The sequence below is a fragment of the Hyperolius riggenbachi genome, chromosome 3 (genome assembly GCF_040937935.1).
Source record: "Hyperolius riggenbachi isolate aHypRig1 chromosome 3, aHypRig1.pri, whole genome shotgun sequence".
Lineage (NCBI taxonomy): Eukaryota > Metazoa > Chordata > Amphibia > Anura > Hyperoliidae > Hyperolius > Hyperolius riggenbachi.
In genome coordinates this window covers 337,228,302-337,256,029 of record NC_090648.1, presented here as the reverse complement: position 1 = coordinate 337,256,029, position 27,728 = coordinate 337,228,302, and the positions used below count along the sequence as shown (strand labels likewise).

General features: G+C 42.2%; 1 protein-coding gene across 1 annotated transcript in view; it reads left to right on the top strand.

The window, feature by feature from the left end:
• CFAP54 (cilia and flagella associated protein 54) overlaps nt 1–26,753 on the top strand; it is a 528,182-nt gene extending 501,429 nt beyond the window's left edge. Inside the window, exons 67-71 of the mRNA XM_068273664.1 lie at nt 17,187–17,366; nt 18,541–18,647; nt 22,768–22,939; nt 26,086–26,160; nt 26,439–26,753. Of these exons, the coding sequence (XP_068129765.1) occupies nt 17,187–17,366; nt 18,541–18,647; nt 22,768–22,939; nt 26,086–26,160; nt 26,439–26,558 (654 nt within the window). The 3' untranslated portion in view covers nt 26,559–26,753. The remainder of the gene's footprint in view (nt 1–17,186; nt 17,367–18,540; nt 18,648–22,767; nt 22,940–26,085; nt 26,161–26,438) is intronic.
• Nucleotides 26,754–27,728: the final 975 nt, after the last annotated feature.

Genomic DNA, 27,728 nt, shown 5'->3' with positions numbered 1-27,728 from the left:
AAAGGGATTGTGTTAAAAAATGCTTTAGCTGCCTCACATTTTTATGCAATTGTTTTGCTCACTACACTGAATTAAAGCTGAAGGTCTGCACATCAATTGCATCTGAATTGTTTCATTTGCAATTCATTGTGGTACTGTACAGAACCAAAATTAGAAAAAGTTGTCTCTGTTCAAATATTTATATACCTAACTGTATATAGTTTAGCATATACTGTAAGGACCTATTTACAGTGTACACTCTTAAGCTTCATACATGCACTAAATGGATCTTGGGTGAGAATTTAGGGTGTGTAAGGCGTCCCTGATGTGTTGGACGAGTGGTCATGCATGCCGGATCATCTCCTTCCAGTGCAGGCCGAGGCTATTGCAGTTCCCCTTCCCATTCTGTGCTCCTTCATTGTGGGCAGGGGCGAGCCTGGGGTGCCTGGCACCTGGGTGCAAGATTTTCTCTGGCGCCTATGGGAGTGGTTAAATTAACCGCGCCCAACCACATAACCACACCCATGTCTTGCCTAATCACACCCACACCTTCCACCTCTTTCCGCATGCATGTGATACCCCATTCCTACCCCTCTTCCATGGGCTTGCTCCTGGCTGGCTTTGGCTTCCTGCGAGTCTGCTAGTCTCTGGATTGACTCAGGCTGAGAGGCTCTGCGAGTGCGACGCAGTCACACACTGCATATTTATGGCTGCCTGCGGCCACCCTACTCTCGCTGTCGTAGGCTCCTCCCCCCGCCAAGCCCAAGCGTGAGGTGGGCTGCCTGTATCTTTCCCGTTGCGCCGCGCAGCCTGCCAGTGTTGCCAACCTTTCACGTTATTTTTTTACTGACAAATACCTAAAAATTTACTGACAAAAGATTATTTTTACTGACAAAATTTCCCCACTAAATGCACATAAGAGACAGCTTTTCCCCCATGTAAATGCACATAACAAGAGACAGCTTTTGCCCATGTAAATGCACATAAGAGACCGCTTTTCACCAGCAAATGCACATAACAAGAGACCGCTTTTCACCAGCAAATGCACATAACAAGAGACCGCTTTTCACCAGCAAATGCACATAACAAGAGACCGCTTTTCACCAGCAAATGTACATAACAAGAGACCGCTTTTCACCAGCAAATGTACATAACAAGAGACCGCTTTTCACCAGCAAATGCACATAACAAGAGACCGCTTTTCACCAGCAAATGCACATAATAAGACAGCTTTTCACCAGCAAATGCACATAAGAGAGATTTTCACCAGTAAATGCACATAATGACAAACAGACAGTGTCCCCAGAATATATAGCCAGGGATATATGTCCCCAGGATAGGTAGCCAGGGGGTATATGCGCCCAGGATAGGTAGCCAGGCGGTATATGCGCCCAGGATAGGTAGCCAGGGGGTATACGCGCCCAGGATAGGTAGCCAGGGGGTATACGCGCCCAGGATAGGTAGCCAGGGGGTATACGCGCCCAAGATAGGTAGCCAGGGGGTATACGCGCCCAGGATAGGTAGCCAGGGGGTATGCGCGCCCAGGATAGGTAGCCAGGGGGTATGCGCGCCCAGGATAGGTAGCCAGGGGGTATGCGCGCCCAGGATAGGTAGCCAGGGGGTATGCGCGCCCAGGATAGGTAGCCAGGGGGTATGTGCGCCCAGGATACGTAGCCAGGGGGTATGTGCGCCCAGGATAGGTAGCCAGGGGGTATCTGTGCCCAGGATAGGTAGCCAGGGGGTATCTGTGCCCAGGATAGGTAGCCAGGTGGTATCTGTGCCCAGGATAGGTAGCCAGGTGGTATCTGTGCCCAGGATAGGTAGCCAGGTGGTATCTGTGCCCAGGATAGGTAGCCAGGTGGTATCTGTGCCCAGGATAGGTAGCCAGGTGGTATCTGTGCCCAGGATAGGTAGCCTGGTGGTATCTGTGCCCAGGATAGGTGGCCAGGTGATATCTGTGCCCAAGATAGGTGGCCAGGTGATATCTGTGCCCAGGATAGGTAGCCAGGTGGTATCTGTGCCCAGGATAGGTAGCCAGGGGGTATGTGCGCCCAGGATAGGTAGCCAGGGGGTATGTGCGCCCAGGATAGGTAGCCAGGGGGTATCTGTGCCCAGGATAGGTAGCCAGGTGGTATCTGTGCCCAGGATAGGTGGCCAGGTGATATCTGTGCCCAGGATAGGTAGCCAGGGGGTATGTGCGCCCAGGATAGGTAGTGAGTGACAGGAGCGCGCCCCGCCGCCGCCGCTCCCTCCTCCGCTCCCCCCTCACCTTTCAGCAGCCCTTCAGACCTCAATCAGCGGGCGACCCGACCAGGAAAAGGGCGCCGGACGCACCCGCTCTATATGCGGAAGTGATGTCACTTCCGCATATCAATGCGGCGTGCTAGGTCCTAGCGCCCGCCCGCCTGATCGAGGTCTGACGCGGCGGCTAGAGGGAGGGAGCTTGAAGCGGCGGCGGCGGCGGCCACAGGGGGAGAGCGGGGCCGGGCGAGCGGGGCCCGGCGGCGCCTCTCAGAGGCAGGCGCCTGGGTGCCTTGCACCCGCAGCACCCGCCCAGGCTCGGCCCTGATTGTGGGTCATGCCATCATGTCCCCAACACTCTCAAGAGCTTCAGAATGCATAGCTAGCCTATAGGCTAGCAACACCCCTTTACAGCACTAGGTCCAGCACTGTCGCCAGAGGGATTGAGTCCTGAAACCTGCGGGCAACAGTCCTTGTATGTGTGTATGAGGCTTTAGTCTGACACCATAGCAATGCCTGCAAGATCCAGAAGATGGTTAATGTGGTCAGATAATATGAGATCTGATGTTTGTGTTGAAAAACCTTTCAGTAAGAAAATGTATTGCATACAATTCTTATGTCTTATTTACTATGATGTTTGGTTATAATGTGTCAGTAGTTTTTAGATATTTTGTTAGCATTATACAGTCTCACGTTTTATATTTTTATCACTGAGAATTACCAGATAAATAAGTAACTAAGAGGTAAAATAGAGTTGGTTAAAAATAACCCATAGCAACCATTCCTCCTAATGATTCAACTAAATGTCATCTCTCCCCTAATAAATCAGTGTTTTTTTTTAATTATCAGAGTGCTTACATAAATCCCTGAATTTATTTTCCTAGAGAAAATGTTGTTACCTTAGCAACTACCACATAATTAAGCTTTTTTTTCCACTTGCTGTGTGCTTGGGAAACATCATTTTGTGTTTAAAGCAATTAAATGACACGTGAATGCTAACTAAAATATACACACTGTCTCCTGCTCTGAGAGTTACAATTTCCTAAATGCCAGCAATGACCTTACCATCTGTTTCCTTAAATAGGGGTGCCAGCTGAATCAGTGGGAGGCCTCTACATTTATAGGCTTGCAGATCTGACTTTATGCGGCAAATAAAGCTCATCTTTCTAAAAGATGAAATCGACCCTCTTCTGCTATACTGCTTCATATTCTCACTTAATACATGTTGCTAATGCGTAAATTACACGTGGGGTCATAAGAAAAGACCTGAAAATTGGCTCGGTTTTAATGCAGGTTATCCAGCTTTCATACGATCTTGGCAGTAGAACCGATTTCACATTGACCTCCTTAAATAGCTGGCTTAAATCGAAGGCGTTACGTGATAGGAATAAGTAAGAGTTTGCATACTGTAGTGTACAAGTTGCCTGGCTGCTTGCAGCACGGTTAATCTGCCAATTCTAGCATTAACATTGAATCACTGTTCACAATCTACTCAACATGCTGTCAGTGGAAAAAAGGGAATTATGTGTATTGACTACATGCCATTCCTGCATAGTTTAAAGCTTATTACCTGTATTTCTGCATTAACATATTGACATTGCAGCATGCCTGATCATTGTGTGATCTCCCCTAAACCACCTCCTAAATTACAGCACAGTAAATAGCCATTTATGTATGCCTTTGCACATCGATTTACATAATACCGAAATGTGCCGTGCTTTACAAAAGTATACACGTACACACTATAAATAACATTCATAACATTGGATGCCTTCTCTAAAGAGCCCACATTTGAAAAACAGAAGTAATAGAAGAACTAGTGTTGTGGGCTGTAGTTGTGTTAAAGAACAGATAAATAAAAAGTTCTTAATTTTAAAATTACTTAGATTAGGTCTTATATAATACACATGTCTATACTGTGGTGTAGATGGCTTATATAGGACACACATCTATACTGTGGCATAGATGGCTTGGTTCTCCAGTGGTTCCTGGCTGGCAGACCACAAAGGGTAGCCTTGGGGCCCTTCCTCTCCAACCCTGTACCACTAAAATCTGGTGTACCCCAGGGCGCGATACTATCCCCTTTGCTGTTCATCATATACTGCTGCCAAAATCGTACAAAAACATAGCTTGACATATTGCTATGCTGATGACACCCAGCTATATATATATCATTCAAACCTGGCATCACAGACTCTACAGTATTTTCTGTTTAAAGAGAACCAGAGACGAAGCACCCTCATGTATTTTATTACATTTATCAGTGGGAACATGACAGTAAACACCTACCCTGCTTTTAGTTTTATTCTTCTCAGTCTAATCTATCTGTTATCAACTGTGATAAGAATCCACCGACTATTCAGTCTAGGTTTGACCTGGAATCATTATAGCTGAGTCACTCTTCTGTGGAGTCTATTCAAGCCCAAGCCTGCCACCTCCTGGATCAGATTTCATACTCAGAGCTGTTTACAAGGGAGGGGCTGCTGCTGCCGAGAAAGAAGCTCTGAAACAGTGTATCTGTGCAGTGTGCAGCCTGTCATTATCTACTGTATGCAGTTCATTTCTATGAGACACTTCCTACAGGCAGCCACACAGCATTCCAGAATAATAGTTGAAAGCAGACAGATGAAAGGTTGCAGCAGCCCTGCTTGTCTATAGTCTCATAGAGGCTAGACAGCACATCCAGAACAACTTATAACCCGGAAGCAGAACAGGTATGAGCCGGCGGCCATATTGAATATTTCCTGGAGCAAAAATGGATAAAAAACACTCAAAAAGGCAAACCAGAGTGGCGAAATTATCAGGTAGAGCATTTATTCTTTACAAGCTATCAACTGATATGTTTATTTTGTGTGAATCGTTCATCTCTGGTTTCCTTTAACCAGCTGAGCGGTCTGGACGAGCTCAGCTCGTCCATCACCGCCGGAGGCTGCCGCTCAGGCCCTGCTGGGCCGATTTTCATCAAATAAAAAGCAGCACACGCAACCGGCACTTTGCCAGCCGCGTGTGCTGCCTGATCGCCGCCGCGTGCAGCGGCGATCCGCCGCGTGCAGCGGCGAAAGAGGGTCCCCCCAGCCGCCTGAGCCCAGCGTAGCCGGAACAAAAAGTTCCGGCCAGCGCTAAGGGCTGGATCGGAGGCGGCTGACGTCAGGACGTCGGCTGACGTCCATGACGTCACTCCGCTCGTCGCCATGGCGACGAGGTAAGCGAAACACGGAAGGCTGCTCATTGCGCCCTTCCGTGTTACTTCTGGCCGCCGGAGGCGATCAGAAGAACGCATCCGGAGCGCCCTCTAGTGGGCTTTCATGCAGCCAACTTTCAGTTGGCTGCATGAAATAGTTTTTTTTTTATTGAAAAAAAACCTCCCGCAGCCGCCCTGGCGATCTTAATAGAACGCCAGGGTGGTTAAGGGCTATGATACTCAAGCTACTTTGTTGCTGTAATATGTTATACAGACTAGATGTTCTACCAGTGACTAGCTACTGTATTTACAAGTGACAGATTTCAAGTCCAAGTCACATGGCAGCATCAACATGTTACAGCTGCAAAGTGGCTTGTGTGCTATGGATCTAAAATCTATAGTTTTCTGAATTCCTAGGGCCTCTTTCAGTTGCTGTCTCCTGTCAGCTGCTCTCGTGCAATGACTTGGCACTGTTTAGCATTGGCTACTGACAGGAGACTGGTGGTTCCCAATATTGTTACGCCTAAGGGCAGCCGTAGCTGTGCTCAGACAAAACATGTTGTGGTTTATTGCCGCAGGGTAATGCCACTGCGTGTCAAGTGCTGACACACAGTATGTTACAAACACTGCAGTTTGGCTGCATTTATTTGCACCTGAATGGTGCCAACAAGCATGCAAGTCAGCCTTCCATCTGAAAGAGGCCTAAGACTAGTCACGTCATCTGTGTGCAAAGGGGCATTTGCCATAGACCTGTTTGAATTACAACCCTTATTCCATTCCCTTTTTTCTCCTTGGTGATATTCAGACATCTTATCAATAAAATGCCTTGTAAACCTCCAACAAACAAGAAAATACTCATAATAATTTTGACAGTACTTTTCACCTACTTTTTGGCCAAAGTTATTTTAAACAATAGATGAAAAATAACCTTCTAGGAGAAAACTTAGAAGTATTTTTGGTATTTTTAAGTAAGCGAGACGGGAACGATAAAGTTATTATTGATGTGCTCTAGGTAGCCAAATTAACCCTGGATTATCTTCTCTTTAGAACAATATCACTTCATCTGCCATATGACTAAAATACATTCTGTGGCCCATATGCAATTAACTTTTTCTCCTGAGTTTTCTTCTAGGTCATATTTTCACAACTTGTCAAGAAAATGCCTTTTGTCCCACTAGCAAGAAAGAAAATACTCAAAATAATTATGATAGTACTTTTTCACCGACTTTGTGGTACTTTTTCAATTGCAAAGTGCTGAAAAGTTATTTTTAATAGTTGATGAAAATGTATCTCCTAGGAGAAATCTCAGGAGAAAACGTTAATTGCATATGGGCCCGTGCGTACTATATAAGCCCTAGATAACCCATGCAAAAGAGCTAGTCCCCTAGGCCAGTGTTTCTCAACATTTTATTGATATGTACCCCTTTTAAAACCCTGTACTCACCAAGTACCCCCTGGCATAGTAAACATTATCACAAGTACATCTTGACAAATATAGATTTAATCGTAGTACATTATAATTGGTTCTAAACAATTTCCAAGCATTTAGTATTGCTTTTAATTAGCTAAAATACTGATTTGGTGGTGTTTAAATAAGATTTATCATCTTCTAAAATTCAAAATGTGTTATTCTTGGTTAAGTATATCAAGCCCGAGTACCCCCTGGAACCATGAGAAGTACCCCCTAGGCTATACAATAAATGCCAATTCACCTAAGTATACAACGTAATGGACATAGTAATTGACACGAAAACATGATTAAAAACATTAATAAAAATCTCCACTTGCCGAATGTAATCGGCCACCCCACTGTCCCTATTATACGAATGGATATATGATTGAGTGTGAACAAGGGTCTGCCATATAAAGATGAAATAGTTGTAACATGTGCTGAGTAACTGATGATGACGATGTATGGCTGCTTTAGGCTAGTCTCTGCTCCCCCCAGTCCTGTCACATCAAGGATAAGCCTGCTTTAGCACTATGCACTTCAAGTAATAGATTTAGGATTGTACTGCAACAATTTTTGGGCATAATTTTCTTCTTTGCAATGTTATTATGATTTACTTTGCACTATGCACTTTTCCCATACACATTAGCAGCCTCTTCTTACAGCACATTGTATTACAAACAGTATTGTCACACTTTATATTGGCAGTTTTTTTTTCTCCTTGGCCAATACATCCTGTACATTTCACTTTTCTCTTACACACCAGCACTATTTTTGAATGTTTTATGCAGATACACAATGTTTTTTATGCAGATACACATATATTTTGGCAAAACCAAAATTCTTTCTCCCAGTACTGCTTCATGTGCTTCAAAAAATATCAAATTTTATTACGTGACAGTTTCCACAATACAAAAATAGGTCAAGAGCAACAACATTTAAAAACTTGTACCTAAAAACATGGACCAGCACAGCAAATGGCCAATAGATATAAATCACAAACCTCAGATTGATTATGGCCTGTCCAAATCGCCTGGCAGATTGCCTATGCAAAAATGGACGACCTTCCAATCTGTATCGGTCAATAACACGACCTGTATACCACTGACCCAAGACTGCGCATTACCCATCCAAATCGCCCAGCAGTTAGCCTATGCTAAAATGGATGACTCACAGATCTTGATTGGTCATGTGTGGTCCCACCACCGACGCACACCGAGGCCTCCAATCATACACACACCCGGGTCCTACACTCAGCCCCCGCAGTAAGACTGTAAACAAATTCCCAAGAGACCATGACTATGATAATGCCTCTGATATCCAATGTCCTTTATGGGCTGGTCTGTGGGCAAACCAGATGAATGGTAATGTCCCCTTTAAATCGCTTGCTGTAAATCTGCTGATGTAGGTTTTGCATAAACATGGCTTAAAGAGGAACTCCAGCCTAAACAAACATACTGTCATTAAGTTACATTAGTTATGTTAATTAAAATAGATAGGTAATATAATCTCTTACCCACCCTGTTTTAAAAGAACAGGCAAATGTTTGATTTCATGATGGCAGCCATATTTTTGGTTGACAGGAGGTGACAGGGAGCATGAGACACAGTTCCAACTGTCCTGTGTCCTGATCACCTCTCCCAGTTGCTAGGCAACGTGAATAACAACATAGGAAATCCCATCATGCTCTGCACAGCATCAGAGAAAAAAGCCTGGGCTTTTTTTCTTTGATGGGTGGAGCTTAGATAAAAATGCAGCTAAAAATGATACTTTGGTAAGAAAAACAATATCTGATGCTGTGAAACTGTTAAAGAAACACCAAGCCTTTTCAGTTCTGCTGAGTAGATTTTTAGTCCGGAGATTCACTTTAAGCAATGCTGATAACTTTTATATAGATATACAACACAGTTCAATGGCGTTCAAGTGACTTTACCACTCCGTCGCAGGTGCTGATGGATTAGTATTCCCGGCGTGTGCATACTGTATACACTTTTCCATGTGCTGTTGGACTCGATCTCCGCGTTATACTATAGCGCACTGTACTCTCCAGGCTTCACTTGCAAACGGGGGCTTGCGGAGAGGCGTCCCTTCCATCCGCATCGCTCCCCACACTGTGTCTCCACTTCCTGGTAAGAGGGTCTCCTGGCGTGATAGAGGCCGGTAGTGCGACCATGTGAGCGCTCACTGTGCTGGTCCCCGCCTCCTGCTTATGCATTTCGCCCCGCCGACAGGGCTTTTTCAAAGCATCTGACATTTGGCATTTTTTCTTTTTGTTTTTGATTTTTTTAGATACAGTTTTTTTGCACTCTTTGCAATGACATGCATGCACTGATCTATTTTTAACACATAGCAGCCATACATCATCATCATCAGTTACACAGACCATCTTACTACTATTTCATCTTTTTATGGCATACCCTTATTCACACTCAATCATATATCCATTCATATAATAGGGACAATGGGGTGGTAAATGACATTTGGCAATTGGAGATTTTTGTTATTGTTTTTAATCATATTTTTGTGTCAATCAGTATGTCCTAATAAAGATTTTCATTACATTGTATACTTTCGTGAATAGGAATTTATTGTATTACCTAGGGGACTAGCTCTTGCGCGTGAGTTATCTATAGAAGAAGTTTTGTATTTATCTTGCTCATTTTTGTGCTGTGTTTACTATATAATCCCTAATCTAAGTAATTTTAAGGATAATTCAAAATTAAGAACTGTTTATTTGCTTGAGGAAGTACAAAGGGATGTACAAAGTACAAAGGGATGCCTAGCAGCACATCTGTACAGCAAATGGTCAGAAAATGTCGTACAACCCTTTGTAGACCATGAAAGCTGTCTCTTGAGCAAGCAGAATTGATAAATTGTACAGTTCAGCGATAGCACTCTGTGTAAGCCAAACACGATGTAGCTTCCAGCATCCCACAAAATAGTCCACAAAATAATCAGCTGTTCCTTACAAAAAAGGAGGTTTCCCACCTGTCTGAAATAAGCAATTGTCAGACCACTACTCAAGAAACCATCCTTAGACCCTCACCAAGATCTACAACAATCTATCATGGCAAGAGACAGAGGCCAATGCTCCATTCTGATTTTGCTCGACTCCTCGGCGGCATTTGACACAGTTGATCATGAAATCTTGCTTAACAGGCTACATGAGTGCTGTGGCATAGATGGCTTACTTCTACAGTGGTTCAACTCCTTCCTGGCTGGCAGAACACAAAGGGTAGCCTTGGTGCCCTTCTCTCCAACCCTGTACCATTAAAATATGGTGTACCCCAGGCCGACATAATAGCCTTTGCTGTTCACCATATACATGCAGCCACAAATTGTACTAAAAACGTGGCCTGACATATTATTGCTATGCTGATGATACCCAGCTATATTTATCATTCAAACCTGGCATCACAGACCCTAACCCACAAATAAATATGTGCTTTGCTGAGTTTCAGAAGTAGATGAATGATAACTGGCTAAAACTAAATGATGACAAAACTGAGCTCCTTGTTATCAGAGGTGAGCGCTCAACGGCAAAGCAGCTCCAGTCTCAGCCAGCACCACCAAGGATAGGGAGCTCAGGCCTGAACAACTCAGACTGTGTGCAGCCTGGATGTACTGATTGATGGGGAATTGAGCTTCAGAAATTAAATCTCAGCTGTTGCGAAAAACATTCCTTCTTCCACCTAAGGAACATTGCAAAAATGAAAACCCTTATACCTTCACATGATCTTCCAGCCCTAGTTCATCACATCATGGCTGGACTACTGCAATGTTCTCTATACAGACCTTCCAAACAAAGACCTGCATTGTCTGCAATTAGTACAGAATGCCACTGCAATGGTAATAATAACATTACTAATGCCAGCAGAGTAACATGCACTGCACAATTAGCTTGACATGCGGTACATGGGTAACGCAAGCATCGCTATAGTAAAGCACGTTGCGTTTCTTTCTTAATGTGCATTACCATAGCAACGCTCGCATTACCTATCTGCCACGGGTCGCGCTAATTGCACAACATTCAGTACACTGCTGGTATTACTACTGGTAATATTACGCTGCCTGTGGAGGTTCATGCATCAGGCTCTGTGTCTAAATAATAAATAGTAGAGCACATTTCATAATTAAGTTTTAATGCACATGATCACAATATCAGATTTCAGGCAAACATTGACTAGCGTTGACATTTCTAGGCAGTATCATATTAAAGTCTTGTACAGGCTTATTTGTTCGGTTTTGCCTTTTCATACATTATTATTCTGTTTTCCTTAGATCATGGGCTGAGGTAAACTGACAGGTGCAGGCATAATCATGTATTATCCCAACTGTTGCGGATGTGGATAACTAACAAGCATACAGTCTTTTGATTATTTTGTTTCATTATAGAAACAAAGCTTTGTTGCTTTTAAACATGTCAGTATAAATTCAGTCAAACTCCCCCTGTAATGTAATGTCTAAGTATGGTTTGTACAAAGATGAAAGTGTCATTATGCAAGCCTCCTTTATTGTGAACAGATAGGGCAGATTCTCATTGGAAATTCATAAAGGCCTTTATTGAAAATCTAGCAAACAAATATGTTGATTTTATGAAATAATTAAGCTTTGGTAAATGTTAAGTGCCGTCTGTGCTGTGCTTTCCTGCAGTTATTGATTTCATTTTTCATTGGTTTGTAAATGAAAGCACGATGATAGGATTTGAGTGTTAGGTTGACTTCGTTTTGAAAAATCTCATAAAGTATGAGTAATAAAGCTTATTGCATCTGACGTGGGCATGTCACAGGGGACAGTTCCACGTCTTAAGGTTCATTCCAGCATTTACATATTTCCTCTGGGAATCTCTGTCTTCTCTACATTGTAAGCTTGAACGGGCATGCTTGTTCTTTACCACACATTATAGTTATGTGCTGACTTTTTTTTCAAATGTGTTTTATGTACCTATTCATTGTACTTGCCTTTTAATATAGAATTGACAATCAGATTAGCAGGGCTTTATTTTTCACTTTTCAAAGTCAGTTTGTCCATTTCAAATCAAGCAAGTATAAAGGTACAGTCTTATTGTATGTGAAGGGATTGAGTCAAGCTCTGGCACTGCAGTATTGAGGAGAGGATAGAAACATCAATGGCATCTGCACCTTCCAGGGTTGGTGGCCCTTTAAAACCATACAAGGTGAGGGAAATAAAAGATGGAAATGGAGGTGTGACTGCTGTACTGGTTTTTATTGGGCATCAATAAAGTGCATAGGCGTATCAGCATAACATCATAGATGTGAGCTTGATAAGCATACAAGCGTAGGTGCACATACCGGTCCTGGCGGGCAGACAGTGAGGTGGTGGGTGCAGGGCCCACGTAGCCTAACCCTTTGTACCTTTAGCAAGATCACGTCTATGATGTTATGCTGATATGCTTATGCATGTAATTGATGCTCAATAAACACCAGTATAGCAGTGAACTTACCTCCATTTCCATCTTTTATTTCCCACGGGCTTGTTTTACATGGAGGTGACCACCACACACTGTTCACTTACTGTAATTAGTCTACAAATCCACTCAAAAGATTCATTTCATGCAATTGTTACTTGGCAGCCAAGGCAACAATATTGGGCTCATTTAATTGGATTATGACTGTGGATTTTCACGTGCCGAAGATGGCAAAAGTTGTGAACATGTTTTAGATGCAAATGCAGCTTTCATCCATTATCATCCGTTTTGCACTTCTAATGTCCCAGATGCCCTCTGGTGATTATGAGTGGCAAATTAGGCTAATCAACTTTTCATAAATATGTTTAGGCAGCTCTATAAATATGCCACTTCTTGTAAATTTGTATTGGATATTAGGGGCGGTCAGAAATGCAGTATTCTGAATCCATGGAAATTCTAATTTCCGACAATGCCGATTACCGATTCCATGGATTCCGAGAAGTCTATTTTTGGTCATTTTTATCTTCTCTGATTGGACAAATACTTCCAAGTTGACATTGTATTCTCTGATTGGTCCAGTGTTTCCGAGTTCTGTGATTGGGCTAAAATTACAGAGTTCCGATAATGTGGTATTTCCACGGATATCCGATTTCTGATTTCTGATTTCCGCTCCGAAATTCTGATTTCCAATTGGAAATGCAAAAAAAATGTAAACTCTGCAAAGTCCGAATGAGCTTCCCTGTTGGATATTTAAAAAATGCCACACCTACAGAGATTTGTAGCAAAAACATCTCACTACTACATTTGCCACACAGTTGCTGCAAATGTCATCAAATAGAGTTGCTGCTGACTTTGCGACACCAACAGCATCTGGTTACTAAACTTGTACACTACCTGCATCATTACTGATTGCCGGATTTCAGCTAGTGAAATGATGTACAGCAATTGCTAGCCACCTACTGTGCATCTGTGCAATCATAACGTGCATGTGCCTTTTTATGGCATATACTTCTTTACAATGTGTTGCTAAATCAGCCTAACCAATAAATAATGCTGTAAAATAAAAAAAAATAATAATAATTCTACAAAAATCCTGGCTCAGAAATAACAGAAAATAATTATGACAATCAATTTTGCAGATATCAAAATGCAACTACTATGCTATGTACAGCAATATATATTATTGCCGTTGTCATACAAACGTTTATCACCCAGTTAGGTGTATATCACAGACCCAAGAAACTTAGAAGTCCATTTCACAGTTGTTATGCATGTGCATAGCCCATTTAACAAGTATTGGCTTGTATGTTTTTCATAGGTAAGAAAAAAAACCTAATGTAAAGGACACCCAAATAGCAATATTTAACAAGTTTGAAATTTGTCCTTTTTAGTCCTGTTTGTAAAATACAGGGTGTCTTTTAAAGCCCCAGGATCTTCCCTCTTCCTGCATGTATAATTAGCAGACTGCATTGCAGCTCTGAAGTGGCATCACATGCTCTGATTACAATTCTTATTTCGCTGGCAGAAAAGCTGACCTGTGCATGTGGCTGGCTGTCTGTGCAGATAAAACCAAGGTACAAAAATCTCTTGTGCTGTACTGATCTGAACGGGGGGATTTTTTAAAATCTATTAAAGCGAAAGTGTAATCTGCTATTTTATTGTTTGGGGGAGGAGGGGGGTTCGTTTTTGGTTGTTTTTTTTATGAATTGCAACTTTTGACCTATAATGCAAAAAATGTCCACACATATTAAGAGCGACTAAATTCCAATCATTTTCACTCTAAGAAAAATGGTTTGTTGGCAAGTATGGAAATATGAACGAGAAGTGGAATTTATTGAACTGACTTTAATGTTATTAAAATATAAAATATAGTTTTACTTGTATCTTAGTGGCAGACAGGGCCTGGCAATCCCCCTCCAGTTACCCAGTAGTCTATTTGCCATTGTCTTAAGACCTAAGAATTAAATGTATTCCTCTGCAGAGTCCTAGTGAATAAATATGTCTAAGAATCTGGCAGTCCAAAATCTTTATTGAGCTTTTTATCCAGTTGTTGCGCACCGAGGCATTCTGCAGGATCATTTTGGCTTTGAGTGTCATTAGACCTCAGAAGATTCCCCCAAAAGATAAATGACAAATGGCATTTGAGGACTCGGTTGCATTTTTTTTTCCATTCTGGTTTTCCTCTAAAAAGGTATAGCCAGTGTTGCATAGGAATGCTTCATTATATGGGGCCGCACAGTGGCATAGTAAATATAACTCTTGCCTTGCAGTGCTGGGTCCCTGGTTTGGTACCCAGCCAGGGCACTATCTACATGGAGTGTGTATGTTCTCCCCATGTCTGTGTAGGTTCTCCTCCAGGCACTCAAGTTTCCTCCCACATCCTAGAAACATACAGATGGGTTAATTGACTTCCCCTAAAATTGGCCCTAGGGTAGTCTATGATGGAAATATCACTATGGCGGGATTAGATTGTGAGCTCCTCTAAAGGACAGTTAAGGGACAAGAATATATACTCAGTAACAGTGCTGTGGACGATGTCTGTGCTAATTAAATACTTAAAGTGGATCCGAGATGAACTTTTACTCATTGCATAATTGTGTCCCTTTCCTATTGTTTATAGGGCATTCCTCAAGCCAAATACTTTTTTGTTTTTGTTTTATTACTCTAAATTCCCTATAAACAAAACAAGCCATGCCCACAGGTTTTCAGCGAGCCAAGGCACTTTCAGACAGTAGCAAGGGCTCATGGGAGCTCAGTCTGGGCAGGAGGAGGGGGAGGTATTACTAGCCAGAGATTTCAGAGGCAGAGGGGAGGATGGGGGAATTAGGTTTTTTTTTGCTCAAGATGCAGATAAGCCTGCCTCTGTGTTATTTTTACAAACAACATGGCTGCTGTCATTGTATCACAGGAAGAAAGAATCATATTCTATTAAAGCTGTTTGCATCTATATTTGCTGGGTAAACTATCTAAACTTTAGATAAGATATATAGACAAGTTACTTGTTATAGTTAATTTTTCATCTCGGATCCGCTTTAATAATAATAATGATCATATGATGTCTTCTACACTGTAAAATATATATATATATATATATATATATATATATATATATATATATATATATATATATATGAGGTTGGATTGTACATTCAACTTAAAGTGAACCTGCATTAAAATGTACTTAATAAGTTAAAGGAAGTCTGAAGTATTTTTTTTAAATAAAAAAACGATACTTACCTAAGGAGAGGGAAGGCTCAGGGTCCTAGTGAGCCTTCCCATTCTCCTAGCAGTGTCTGGGTTCCCCCACAGGCTCCCTCATTAGCAATCCACAACCAATTTCTTCTGGGTTGGGGAGACTTCAGCAGCCTTCGGAAACGCTCAGGCTTTTGAAGACGGGCCGCTCCGTACTGCGCACATGCTAGCGCCCTCTCTGGCGCATTCATGCGTATGCAGTACAGAGCTGCTGGTCTTCTGAAACCCGAGCGCTTCCAAAGGCTTCTGAAGTCTCCCACGGCGGAAAATTCAAACCGTGGAGCCTGGGAAGAGAACAGGAAGGCTCATTAGCCTTCTCTCTCCTAAGGTAAGTATCTGTTTTTTATTTTAAAACAGGCTTCAGATTCTCTTTAAATGCATGTATAGAGGGCCGGTAAAGACTTGCCTGCACTCTTTTTTTTCTTTTTTCTAAGGTGAGCTGTTTTTTTCCTAAATTAAAGTTGTACATTTATGACATTTCTTCTGGTGTCAGGAGGAAACATCACCATTCCTTTAGTTCCTTAATGTAAGCGGAAATCAAGGTTTGACTTCCAACTGTCATATTTCTTTAACATTGGTTTGAGAATGAAGCATGAATCTGTACATGCATTCAACTTAAAGAGCAATTTTATTTTCATTCAGGATCATGTCAAGCATACCTTAGTGTTCCGTTCATGCCCTCCCCAAGGATACTTTTTATTAACCCTAATAGAAAGTGCTTATTTTTTGTGCCAAAGTAGTGTGAAATGGAGTTATGTTTACTTTTGCTTCCTGAATATAAAATCTTGTATTCTGTGCAGCTTGGCATAGGGAATGGTAAGATTTATCTGCCAAATATTATTTGTCAGACATCAAGGAACCATGCTTGTTAGTTGATTTGCATTTGTCTAATATATTGACAGTAAAAAACCAAAATAAAAAACAAAACACAGTTTGCAGTAGATGTATAAAATCTTATTTTGTTTATATATATTTTTATGCATTTAATTCTCAATATTGTGGTAATACTGCCATGAACAGACAGCACATGGCAATATTACCATAATGTTCTGCGGCAAGTACCACGAGTTACGCTATTAGCATGACCATGGTGCTTCGGTAGGGTGAATGTTGCTATGGTAAGGAGCGTTACTAACAGAATGCTTGTTAGTAATGCATGTTATTGTAGCAGCAGTCACGCTACTTGAGTACCACAGGTCATGCTAATAGCGTAACTCGTGGTACTTGCTGCCAGAAGCAAGGATAATATTGCTGTGTGCTGTATTGCCATGATTTTGTCTTGTATTAGACAGAGAACACCTGGTACTGCTTCAATTTAAAAGGCAGTTTGTTTATCATAGTGCAAAAGTTCAATGCATGACTGACAAGGGGTAGCAGTGTAAATGTTATTGCTGGTTACACATACCGGGAGTCCGGAGAGGAGTCTTACACAGTGGGCGGGGGCACAGGTAGCCTGATGGCCATTTCACGCCAAATACGCCATTGTCCACAGCCTTGAAAGAAGCATGTTGTCCACAGCCTTGGTAATACACGCCTGCCACATTGTAGTGCCAACTTTTTAATTTTTGTTTGCTACAGTTACCGCAATTTTGTGTGTTAGGCCCAAAGACAGTTAGCAGTTAGGCTGTCATTAATATTGTTTTCCTGCATTTCAGGCAAGTTCAGGAAGTACGGAACTACGTCAGAAAACATCAGTACCAGTTAAAATGTCTTCAAAAATGTCACCTGGTGGCAAAACAGTTGGTGAACAAATGGCAACAAATGCCTTAGACAGTGAACTCTGCATACAGTGGTATACTCCATCTTTAGAGAGACTACAACACAGGGAGCACATGGTAATAGTCAAAATATCTTTAGCATATAGATAATAAGGCTATGTCTGCTGTCTTTTTGGGGGTCTGTAGTTTTTTTGATTTATGTATAAACTAATATATTTGCATCAGCTTTATTGTATATTTGTTATGTTGGAATGTCCACTTTGTTTCCCTGTAAAATATTAGTAATTATGGAGGGACCAAGAGTGTAAAGGGGGGACAGTCATGATGGAGGAAGATAACTAGGAGAGAGGGGTTAATATAAATGGAAAGGGTGAGCTAGGATGGAGGAGTCAGCCAAGATGAAGATATTAGCCAAGTTGGAGGCATCCATCAGAGTGGAAATATTAGTTAGGATGGAGAGGTCAGCCAGGGTAAAGAGGTAGTCCATCGTGGACTAGTTAGCCTGGTTAGAGAGGTCAGGCGGATTGGAAGAGACAGGAAAAATGGGAGAGCCAGGGTGAAGGTGTCATGCAGGATTTAGGGTACAGCCAGGTTTGTTGTGTCAGCCTAGATCAGGCATGGGCAAACTTGGCCCTCCAGCTGTTAAGGAACTACAAGTCCCACAATGCATTGCAGGAGTCTTACAGCCACAGTCATGACTCATAATGGCAAATGCGCTGTGGGACTTGGAGTTCCTTAACAGCTGGAGGGCCAAGTTTGCTCATGCCTGGCCTAGATGAAGAGATCAGGAATTCAGGTTGGTGAAGCTAGCCTGCAGATTTGGAGAAGGTTAATCACTGCAAAGGTTTTTACCAGCTTTTTGCAGTGTTACTACCTGCTCTCCTGCACCATGCAGTGACGTCACATCAGTGCAGTGAACTGCATTTAGGAGCAGGCTTGGACATTCTGCCCATGTATGTGCTCCTTGCTATTGGACTTAGTAACAAGTGTCAGGCAACTGCCGTGAAGAGCGGAGGGAGAATTAGAAATGAAGAGAGAAAAAAGTGAAGCTCCATGGCCTCTCCTTCCCCACCAGTATGTATGCAACCCCCTGGGCCCCCTACATCCTAGACACACCACAAGGGTTATTGTTATTTCCCTGGTGCACAAACCAAGTATAAACTTTACCCTGTCTAAATGTAAATAACAATGCTTGCAAAATAAACCTTATCTTAGTGTACACAGGCACAAAACACAGCATAGTTCAATAACAGCAATTATAATGATGGACACTCAATGTTGTATTTTTCAGGTGTTATTCATGTATGCCTACAACAAGCAAGGCATAAATATTAGAGACCTTAAAAAGTGTGATCCAGCTGAGCTTGTGTGTGACTATTTCTGGATACCTTTACCACGGTATGTATTGAACCTAAATGCAGGGCACAGCTGATTCTTGACATGATGAAAGGGTAACTGCAGTTAGTAATCTGCTTCAGCTATTCAAAATGTATGTACTGCAAATGTGTGCATTATCTGTGTAACTGTGTGCATTATATGTGCAACTGTGTGCATTATCTGTGTAACTGTGTGCATTATCTGTGCAACTGTGTGCATTATCTGTGTAACTGTGTGCATTATCTGTGTAACTGTGTGCATTATCTGTGCAACTGTGTGCATTATCTGTGCAACTGTGTGCATTATCTGTGCAACTGTGTGCATTATCTATGTAACTGTGTGCATTATCTGTGCAACTGTGTGCATTATCTGTGCAACTGTGTGCATTAGCTGTGTAACTGTGTGCATTATCTGTGCAACTGTGTGAATTATCTGTGTAACTGTGTGCATTATCTGTGCAACTGTGTGCATTATCTCTGTAACTGTGTGCATTATCTGTGCAACTGTGTGCATTATCTGTGTAACTGTGTGCATTATCTGTGTTACTGTGTGCATTATCTGTGCAACTGTGTGCATTATCTCTGTAACTGTGTGCATTATCTGTGTAACTGTGTGCATTATCTGTGTTACTGTGTGCATTATCTGTGCAACTGTGTGCATTATCTCTGTAACTGTGTGCATTATCTGTGTAACTGTGTGCATTATCTGTGTTACTGTGTGCATTATCTGTGCAACTGTGTGCATTATCTGTGTTACTGTGTGCATTATCTGTGCAACTGTGTGCATTATCTGTGTAACTGTGTGCATTATCTGTGTTACTGTGTGCATTATCTGTGCAACTGTGTGCATTATCTGTGCAACTGTGTGCATTATCTGTGCAACTGTGTGCATTATCTGTGTAACTGTGTGCATTATCTGTGTTACTGTGTGCATTATCTGTGCAACTGTGTGCATTATCTGTGCAACTGTGTGCATTATCTGTGCAACTGTGTGCATTATCTGTGTAACTGTGTGCATTATCTGTGTAACTGTGTGCATTATCTGTGCAACTGTGTGCATTATCTGTGTAATTGTGTGCATTATCTGTGCAACTGTGTGCATTATCTGTGTAACTGTGTGCATTATCTGTGTTACTGTGTGAAACCTCTGGTAAGCAGCTATACTTACGGTGGCCATAGATCTCTCGACTTAGTTGGCAGCTGATCCACCATCTGATCCAACCATCTGATTTGATAATTATTATTGAATTGGGAAATCTGTACCTCCAAGGGCATGCCTGATCGACGATGTGACCAACTTCAGGCTGAAATTGGTTGCATGTATAGGTGGAGAACAGAAGTGGATCAGGGGTCTTGACACCTTAAAGGAAAAGGACACAGAAAAACAAACACGGGGCCCAGATAGCGTAGGATGTAGGGTTAAATGCCAATAATATAAAAAGGCTACTCAAACAGGTAAGTAGCACAGGGGCAACCAACCACAGGAAGCATATGGAGACAAAGAACCCGACTTCACTTGGGGTGTACCCATATTGTGCATGTGCAGATTGGACATGCTGCAAGTTGTCGGGCCGTCGTGTTTGACTGGGAGTGCAGTGGTAACGGCAAGCGATATCTGGAGGAGCGACAAAACCCATGGCGCTGCCCCTCTAGCGTATAAATGTGCCCCCTGTGTGAACATTTATACATTACCTGTCCTGTGTTGACCATCACGCAGTACCCATCCATCTTCGGTTCTTTCTCTTCTATTTGCACCCCAAATGCCGCTGGTGTTTAGCGCCTGGCATGTGTGTAACGTCACACATGTGCCACGCACTATATGCCAGTGAAATGTGATGTGCGTATAGAAGAGGAAGAACCAGTATGTAGAAATGCACACACAGGGGGCACATTCATACACTTGGGGTGGCGGCAGTGGACTTGGACGATTCCAGAGAGATTTCATGCTGACACTGATCGGGAATCAGCCTGCCGTGTATGGACAGCTGACGGATCTCTCTCTAATCAGATTTGACCAGTAAGAGATTTTTCTCTTGGTTGAATCTGCCAATCATCGCTAGATGTATGGGCACCTTTATTTTTATAATACACAAGACTGTTTAACCTGTCTGAGAATCTTTATTTTTGCCTAGTCTTTTATATGTGTGGCTGTGATCTTTTAGAAATATTGCTTTTATAAACATGTTGAATAAAATAAGAGTTGATTTGGCAGCTGGTGTGGTAATTGGCACACGTTATTTTTCAGGCAATCTGTAGGGCAAGGGATTGAATTTGTTTTTCACATTCAAGGCCTGATTCAATTGCAGGTGTTAAAAACTCACTGCCTGCGAGTTTCGCATAACCTGGCTTTGTACATAGGATACCAGCTGCTTCAACTATTAGTTCAGTGCTTCTGATGAATGTGCGATTTGCAAATCAGCTGGTATATTAAACTAATCGGCTTTAGCATTGGAAAGATATTAGGTTTAGTTATTCAAGTTTCATTCATTAATGAAATGCTATGGCTGGTTAGTGTGCTGGTTAGTGTGCTGGTTAAGGGCACTGCTTCTGACATAGGAGACCAGCATTCAAATCTCGGCAATGATACAGTACCTAATTGGTAATGAGTCCTTGGGCAAGACTCCCTAACACTGCTACTGCGTACTGAGCAAAATCCACCATTCGAATTCTTACCTTGGGAGAGGATAAATTTGAAGTGCAACAGCCGTCAGGCAAAGCCAGTGCCCTGTACTTAACCACCCACTCATCCAGCAGGTACTTTGCATGCACAGCACAGTGTGTATATCTCTGTGTACATTCGAAGAATTAAATCTAAGTAGTGCCAGACCTCTCTCTTCAATTCGATTGTTGTAACTGAATAATGTACATAGGTTACTATCCAGTTAACTTTTCTATTGAGTTTTCTCCAAGGAGATTTTTTCAAACCTCACAAATAAAATACCTTTACAGCTCCCATCATGAAAGAAAATACTCAAAATAAGTTTGATAATGCTTTTTTATCTACTTTTTAGTACTTTTTTTGTTGCTATTTACTAAATAGTTATTTTTTAGAAAACATGAAAAATTATCTCCTGGTAGAAATTTCAGAAGAAAAAGTGAGTTGGATAAGAATATAAGAATCATAGTATTTATCTTTAACACGGTAGTCCGTTTCCTGATAGAGGGGCATACTTAACAGTTTAAAAACTAGTAGAGAATACATAAGCAAACAGCACCTTCACACTTTTATAGATACATCTAATGATCAGTAAAAAAAAAAAAAAAAAAAAAAGAAAAGAATGCAGCACATTGCATTTAAAAATAAGTGGTGCAATAATTTCAAGGTTGGACAAAAAGTTTTGGCACTTTAAATGGTCTTTTATCCAGCTCCATATACAAATTTGAAAAGGGTGTCTATAGAGGGAGAAAGTAGAACAAGAAATTTAGTTCCAAAAGAGACAATGTCCAGACAGCTGGTGGGTATCACAAGTTTAATTCAATGACCACGTGTTCTCCTGGTATGAAAATAGACTGCATAGCACTTTTGTTATGTGTACAGACAGAAAAATACAGCATTATACTAAAGTCCGTTGGATAAAATGTGATAATCTTTTTTAAAGGGACTCCGAGCTCAGAAAAAAAAGGAAAGTTGTACTCACCAGGGGCTTTTTCCAGCCCAGTGCTGGTCGGGAGGTCCCACGCCGGCGTCCTGGCTCCTCTTCTTCACCCCGCTCCGGAATGGCTGGCAGGCCGCAGCCCGGGCGACACTCTCCCGAGTGTCGGGCTGTTTCTTCCGCATATGACGCGGATTACATCACACGCCGGCCGCCTCGCGTCATCACGGCGTCCGGCGTGAAAGTACTGCGCATGCGCGAACAAAGCGCGCATGCACAGTACTTTCACGCCGGCCGCCGTGATGACGCGAGGCGGCCGGCGTGTGACGTAATCCGCGTCATATGCGGAAGGAGCAGCCCGACACTCGGGAGAGTGTCGCCCGGGCTGCGGCCTGTCAGCCATTCCGGAGCGGGGTGAAGAAGAGGAGCCAGGACGCCGGCGTGGGACCTCCCGACCAGCACTGGGCTGGAAAAAGCCCCTGGTGAGTACAACTTTCCTTTTTTTTCTGAGCTCGGAGTCCCTTTAATGTGTTTGTGTATTTTTTCCAGTGTTTTGTCACTACATGGGAAGCTGTGTGCTTTGAGGCAGAAAGCAGAACTATCTCTCCAGCCTGTGACAGATGTCTCTGTTCCTGGAAGTGGAGAAAAACAGAAGAGGCCTGTTTACACTGCTAGAGAAAAACCCGACATGAAACCTGTCCAGATCACAGAGGAGCTGCAGGTATACACAGAGCTCTATTCTGCAGTCAATGTTTTGCCTTCAGCCACACTGAGTAATTGTTAAATGTGTTATTAAAAGCCACATAAAGTCTGAAAAAGAGGCTGATGCTTTATTTTTTTTTAAATAAAATACACTTGCCTGATAATAATTACGTTAATATTTGTATGATGCTTTTCTACTATTGGGCTCAAAGCGCTTGAGAGCTGCAATCACTATAGGTGTACTCAGTAGACCACCATGCAGTGTTAGAGAGTCTTGCCCAAAGACTTCTTACTGAAGAGGTACTGTTGAAGCTGGCATTGGCTGGCTGTAACGATCTGCTCAGCTGTCTGCATGGGCAGACAGCTGTTTGTCCATTCTTTAGGTCTGAGGGCTGCAGGTCTCTGGAAAAGAGACCTGTATTTGCATTGCAAGTTTCAGAGTTGCTCTGCTGAGGAATTTGCATACACTTGTTATGCAAATTGCCTAGCTGCTTTCTTTGATGGCTTGCAGTATAAATACCATTTTCTCCCAGAATACCTTGCTGGTCATAATGGTTTGTTCCTGCTAAACTCTCCTTGAGAATCAGCCTTGCTTGTTTGCTAAAGATTATCTTAGAGTATTCCTGGGGACTGCACTAGGCACCCCTTCTAGTGCAGTCAGGTTGTATTGTTTGTATTGCCTTGTTCTGTCTCTCTGTCTGGATTGTCTTGTCGCCAGCGGTGGTCGACAGGAAATCGTTCTGTCTGTCTGGGAGTGTAGGCCAGAGCTGCGGTTGATACTGGCTGCTCCATCTGTCTGGATTGCATTCGCCCTAGTGGTAGTGGCAGTGCTTCCTTCTGTATTCTGCCTTAGGGGTGCTAGTCAGAGCAGCGGTTGCTACTGGTAGCCCCATCTGTCTGACTTGTCGAATATGAACGCTTGCTCCAGGCTCGGTGAGGTAACCGTTTAGCAAGCGTTCGCGTTCTCTATTTCGTGTTTGTGTTTCATTGGTTAGTTAGGGTGACACACTTATCACTGGGCGCCTAACGCGCGGTGATCGTGTTGTAAACGCGTTTGCTGTTGCGAATGAGTGCGGTGTTCGCGTTTAGCTAGCGTTTGTTATTTTCCTTGATGTTCTGATTGTTCTTGCTTGCTGTGCCTTTTGCTACTCTCATGTTCTGTCCTGCTCGGTCTTGTCGCTTTTGGCAATCACCACTCTTGCGATTGCGTTCATACTTTGTTTCTGCTGATGTGTGTTCACCATCACTGGGTGGCGACTAGATTGGTGGACACACATTCATTCTGTCTCTGTGCTCTCTCTCTTTAAGGGCTATCTTGCCCTGCATTGCTTCAACTCATACAATTCCCATCTGGCATCTGTGGCCGTGCAGAGGCTGTGCTCGTCTGCACTCCACAGCTCCATCTGCCGGTGGGAATTGCCCTCTACAGGTGCATTGCACCCAAGCTGGGTTCTATCAAAATTACACGCTTGTGGAGGATTTCCTCAGTGTCAGCGCACATCTTGTGCGCTGACCACGGAAATAATTCCCCAAACGTTACACTGGCACAACACATCATAGCTTAAATCTCAAATTATTTTCTGCCTAAACTTTTTCAGTATAGGCCTTTTTGGAGACTCTCATTTCCTGATTGCGGTTATTTCTTGCTGTCCTCTAGTCCTTCTGGTTTCCGGGCTTGTATGCAGCTTCTTTGCGCCTTTGCAGTTGGCTGTAGTTGGAGAACCACAGTTTGTTGTTCAGATAGACTTTGAAGGTTTGAGTTGGTATACAGGAGTCTTCACAGAAGCTTATGTACAAGGATTACATTGTCCACCCACTCATCCAAGTTTAGCTTTTCCAGAGCCTTCCAGTCAGTGCAGTCAAAGCAGGCTTGAAGTTGAAGCTTAGACTCACTTGACCACATTTATGTTGACTTGTTTCACTGATTTCAGGCGCCTCCTGTAAGTGGGGATCAGGTGGATGAGGCAGTGGTCAGAGGAACCTAGTGCTGCACAAAGGTCGGCCTTTTATGGCAACGTGTTGGTGGAAGGTTGGCAGCTCTTGGCAGAGGTTAGCACTGTTGAAATCCCCCATAAAGATAAACTGTGAGTCTGGTAGGGATGTCTCCTACTGCGAGATGGTGTCACTAAGGTCGTGCATTGCAGTTTTAACTTCAGCGTCAGGTGGAATGTACACACCAACAAGGAGGAGAACTCCCTGGGCGAGAATGTCGGTAGCTGACATGAAGGAGTTTGATTTTCGGAGTGCATTTCTTGGCTGGTACTGATGTGTTAGGTTACCATGAGGAGCTGATGTAGAAACAGATGCCTTCTCCTTTTTTTTTTTTTTTTTTTTACCAGAGAAGGTAGGGTCGCAGTATGTCAGATAAGGCTAAATCCTGGGAGATTTAGAGCATTTTCTGGGATGTCACCATGAAGCCATGTTTCCATGAAGCAGAAGACTGGTGTATGTCTGCCGAGCTTCTTCTTTTCATTGAGGAGCCACAATTACTACAGCTTGTTAGGGAGGGAGTGGACTTTTAACAGGGGGACCATGGGGATGGCTGCCACAGACCTTTTTTCTTTTTTTTCCAGGCACTCCAGATACCACATCCCAAAAACATAAACATATGTTAACTGGCTCCCCCCCTAAACTATAATGAACATATGGCTATGGTAGAGATAGATTGTGTGTTCCTCTCAGGAACAGTTAGTGACAAAACTATATACTGTACTTTGTAAAACACTGTGGAAGATGTCAGCCCTATATAAATAATAAATAATAATAATAAAAGGCATGGAAGTTTCTTTTTTTTTGTGGTACAGGGACTCCAATCAAATGTTATTGACCTTTTTTCCAATTTTGTTTTTCAAGAATGACTTCAGAACAATGTCACATTAAATACACAATATCATTTACAAGGTGTTTTTCTTTTAGTTGACATAGTTATATTATACAAACATACCTGCTGCTGGTCTGAAACTGCTCAAACATCGGACAGTGTACTGGCCCTTCTGACAGGAAGCTGCATGTGGCGTTTAGTCCACCAAAAATATGTGCTTTCCTCAACTGTAATACTCATTGGAGTAAACCTACTAAAACAGTGACAGCTATAAATGATATGTTCAGAAGGTGGGAGTTCTTTTTTTGTTTTTTTAACCCTCACGTGTCCATTTTATGTTGCAGACAATGGTCCAGGAATGTTGTTCTGATGTTCGTGGTTTATTCTCTTCTGCTCCGGATTCACACTCAACTTTGCAGGTTAGATTCCATTTATATTTCAGCATTAAAATATATAAAACCGTAATACTAAGAAGCAGACTCTGCATCGTTTTAAATTACACAGTTTTTATAATGTAATTATTTAGTGTTTATCCTAAATTTACTAAGCGTGTCTCTGTACTTCTCTCCATTTGTCGGGCAATGCAGCACAATTTTGCTTTATGATATTAATCTTCTTAAGTGAGAAAATGGATGTGATGCTTGCCTACGACAAGAAAAATGATTCTCTCACAGCTATAATTTCCTTCTTTTCACAGGCTTCATTTGACATCACTTTGCTATCATTAATCAGGCTGGAGAGAGTCTTTGACCTAACTCACGGCTGTATGTTAATGAAGGGAAGCCTGCTGGATTGGATGGTGTCACAGTTTACCTGAGCTATACTAACTATTGTTAGTTTGAAGAAACTTTAAATGTTCGCCAATTTGCATTCATTCCATGCTGTAGACTGCTTGTTCTTTATTACAAATTTTGTATTTTTTTTATTGTATAGCCTATGGTAAAACGTCTGATAAAATCAATTTCTTTGGTTTCTGAGATCATAAAAAGAAATAAAATATTCCAACTGTGAAAAGAACAGAATAAAGAAAACTCTAAGCTGTGTATTTTCTTTTGTTCTTAAAAGGCAACAGTCGGTTTCATGAGTGGAGGTAAGAACGCTGCAGAAGTTATGAACTATTCAGAAGCTTGCTTTTATTTCCTGGAAGCTGGTGTGATAATCTTGTAGATATGTCCAAGTGCTGTTGTCCTTTCTTGTGCTTGTACATATCTTTTCCCAGTCATCTGGTTTCTCTTCTAATTTTATATGTAATGTGAACAGTGATTTAACTACTTCCTGTTCCCATTATTTAAAATATTATTAATATCAAAGTTTTACATATAGTTTGTTTAAAATGCTTAATTAAGGATGAACTGGCACTAGCATTAAACTACATTTCAGGTGCATCAGTGGAGCACTTGTCAGCATTAACAGTTTACCAAATGTATTGTAACATTAGATAATGGTGGCTTCTTTTTATTGGCTTCATATGACAGGAAGGTGAGCGGCACATACAGGGGCGTAGCAATAGAGGGTGCAGAGGTAGCGACCGCATCGGGGCCCTTGGGCCAGAGGGGCCCCCGAGGAACCCTCCCTCAACTACAGTATTAGCTCTCTATTGGTCCTGTGCTCATAATAATCACTTTTATAGATACTTTGAATAGTGATAATCATTAACAAGCTGTTCCCCATCCCCTTCTTGCACCTCTGACACTGTAGTTGCCATTGGCAGGTTTTGGTGCACCGTATTAATTGCTATGTATTGAGTGCTTGGGGGGCCCCATTGTAAAACTTGCATCGGGGCCCAGAGCTCCTTAGCTACGCCACTGGGCACATAAACTTTTGGAGTAACAAAGACAGAGCAAAACTGAGGATATTTGGAGCAAATGTTTAGAGCTTTATTTCCCCCTCATTAGTTGCTTATTTTCAGCTTACTCATGTGTTGATGGATGGACCTAATTCATTACCTAGGCAGATGGAAGCTATCTTGACTGTTGTGCGGCCTCAC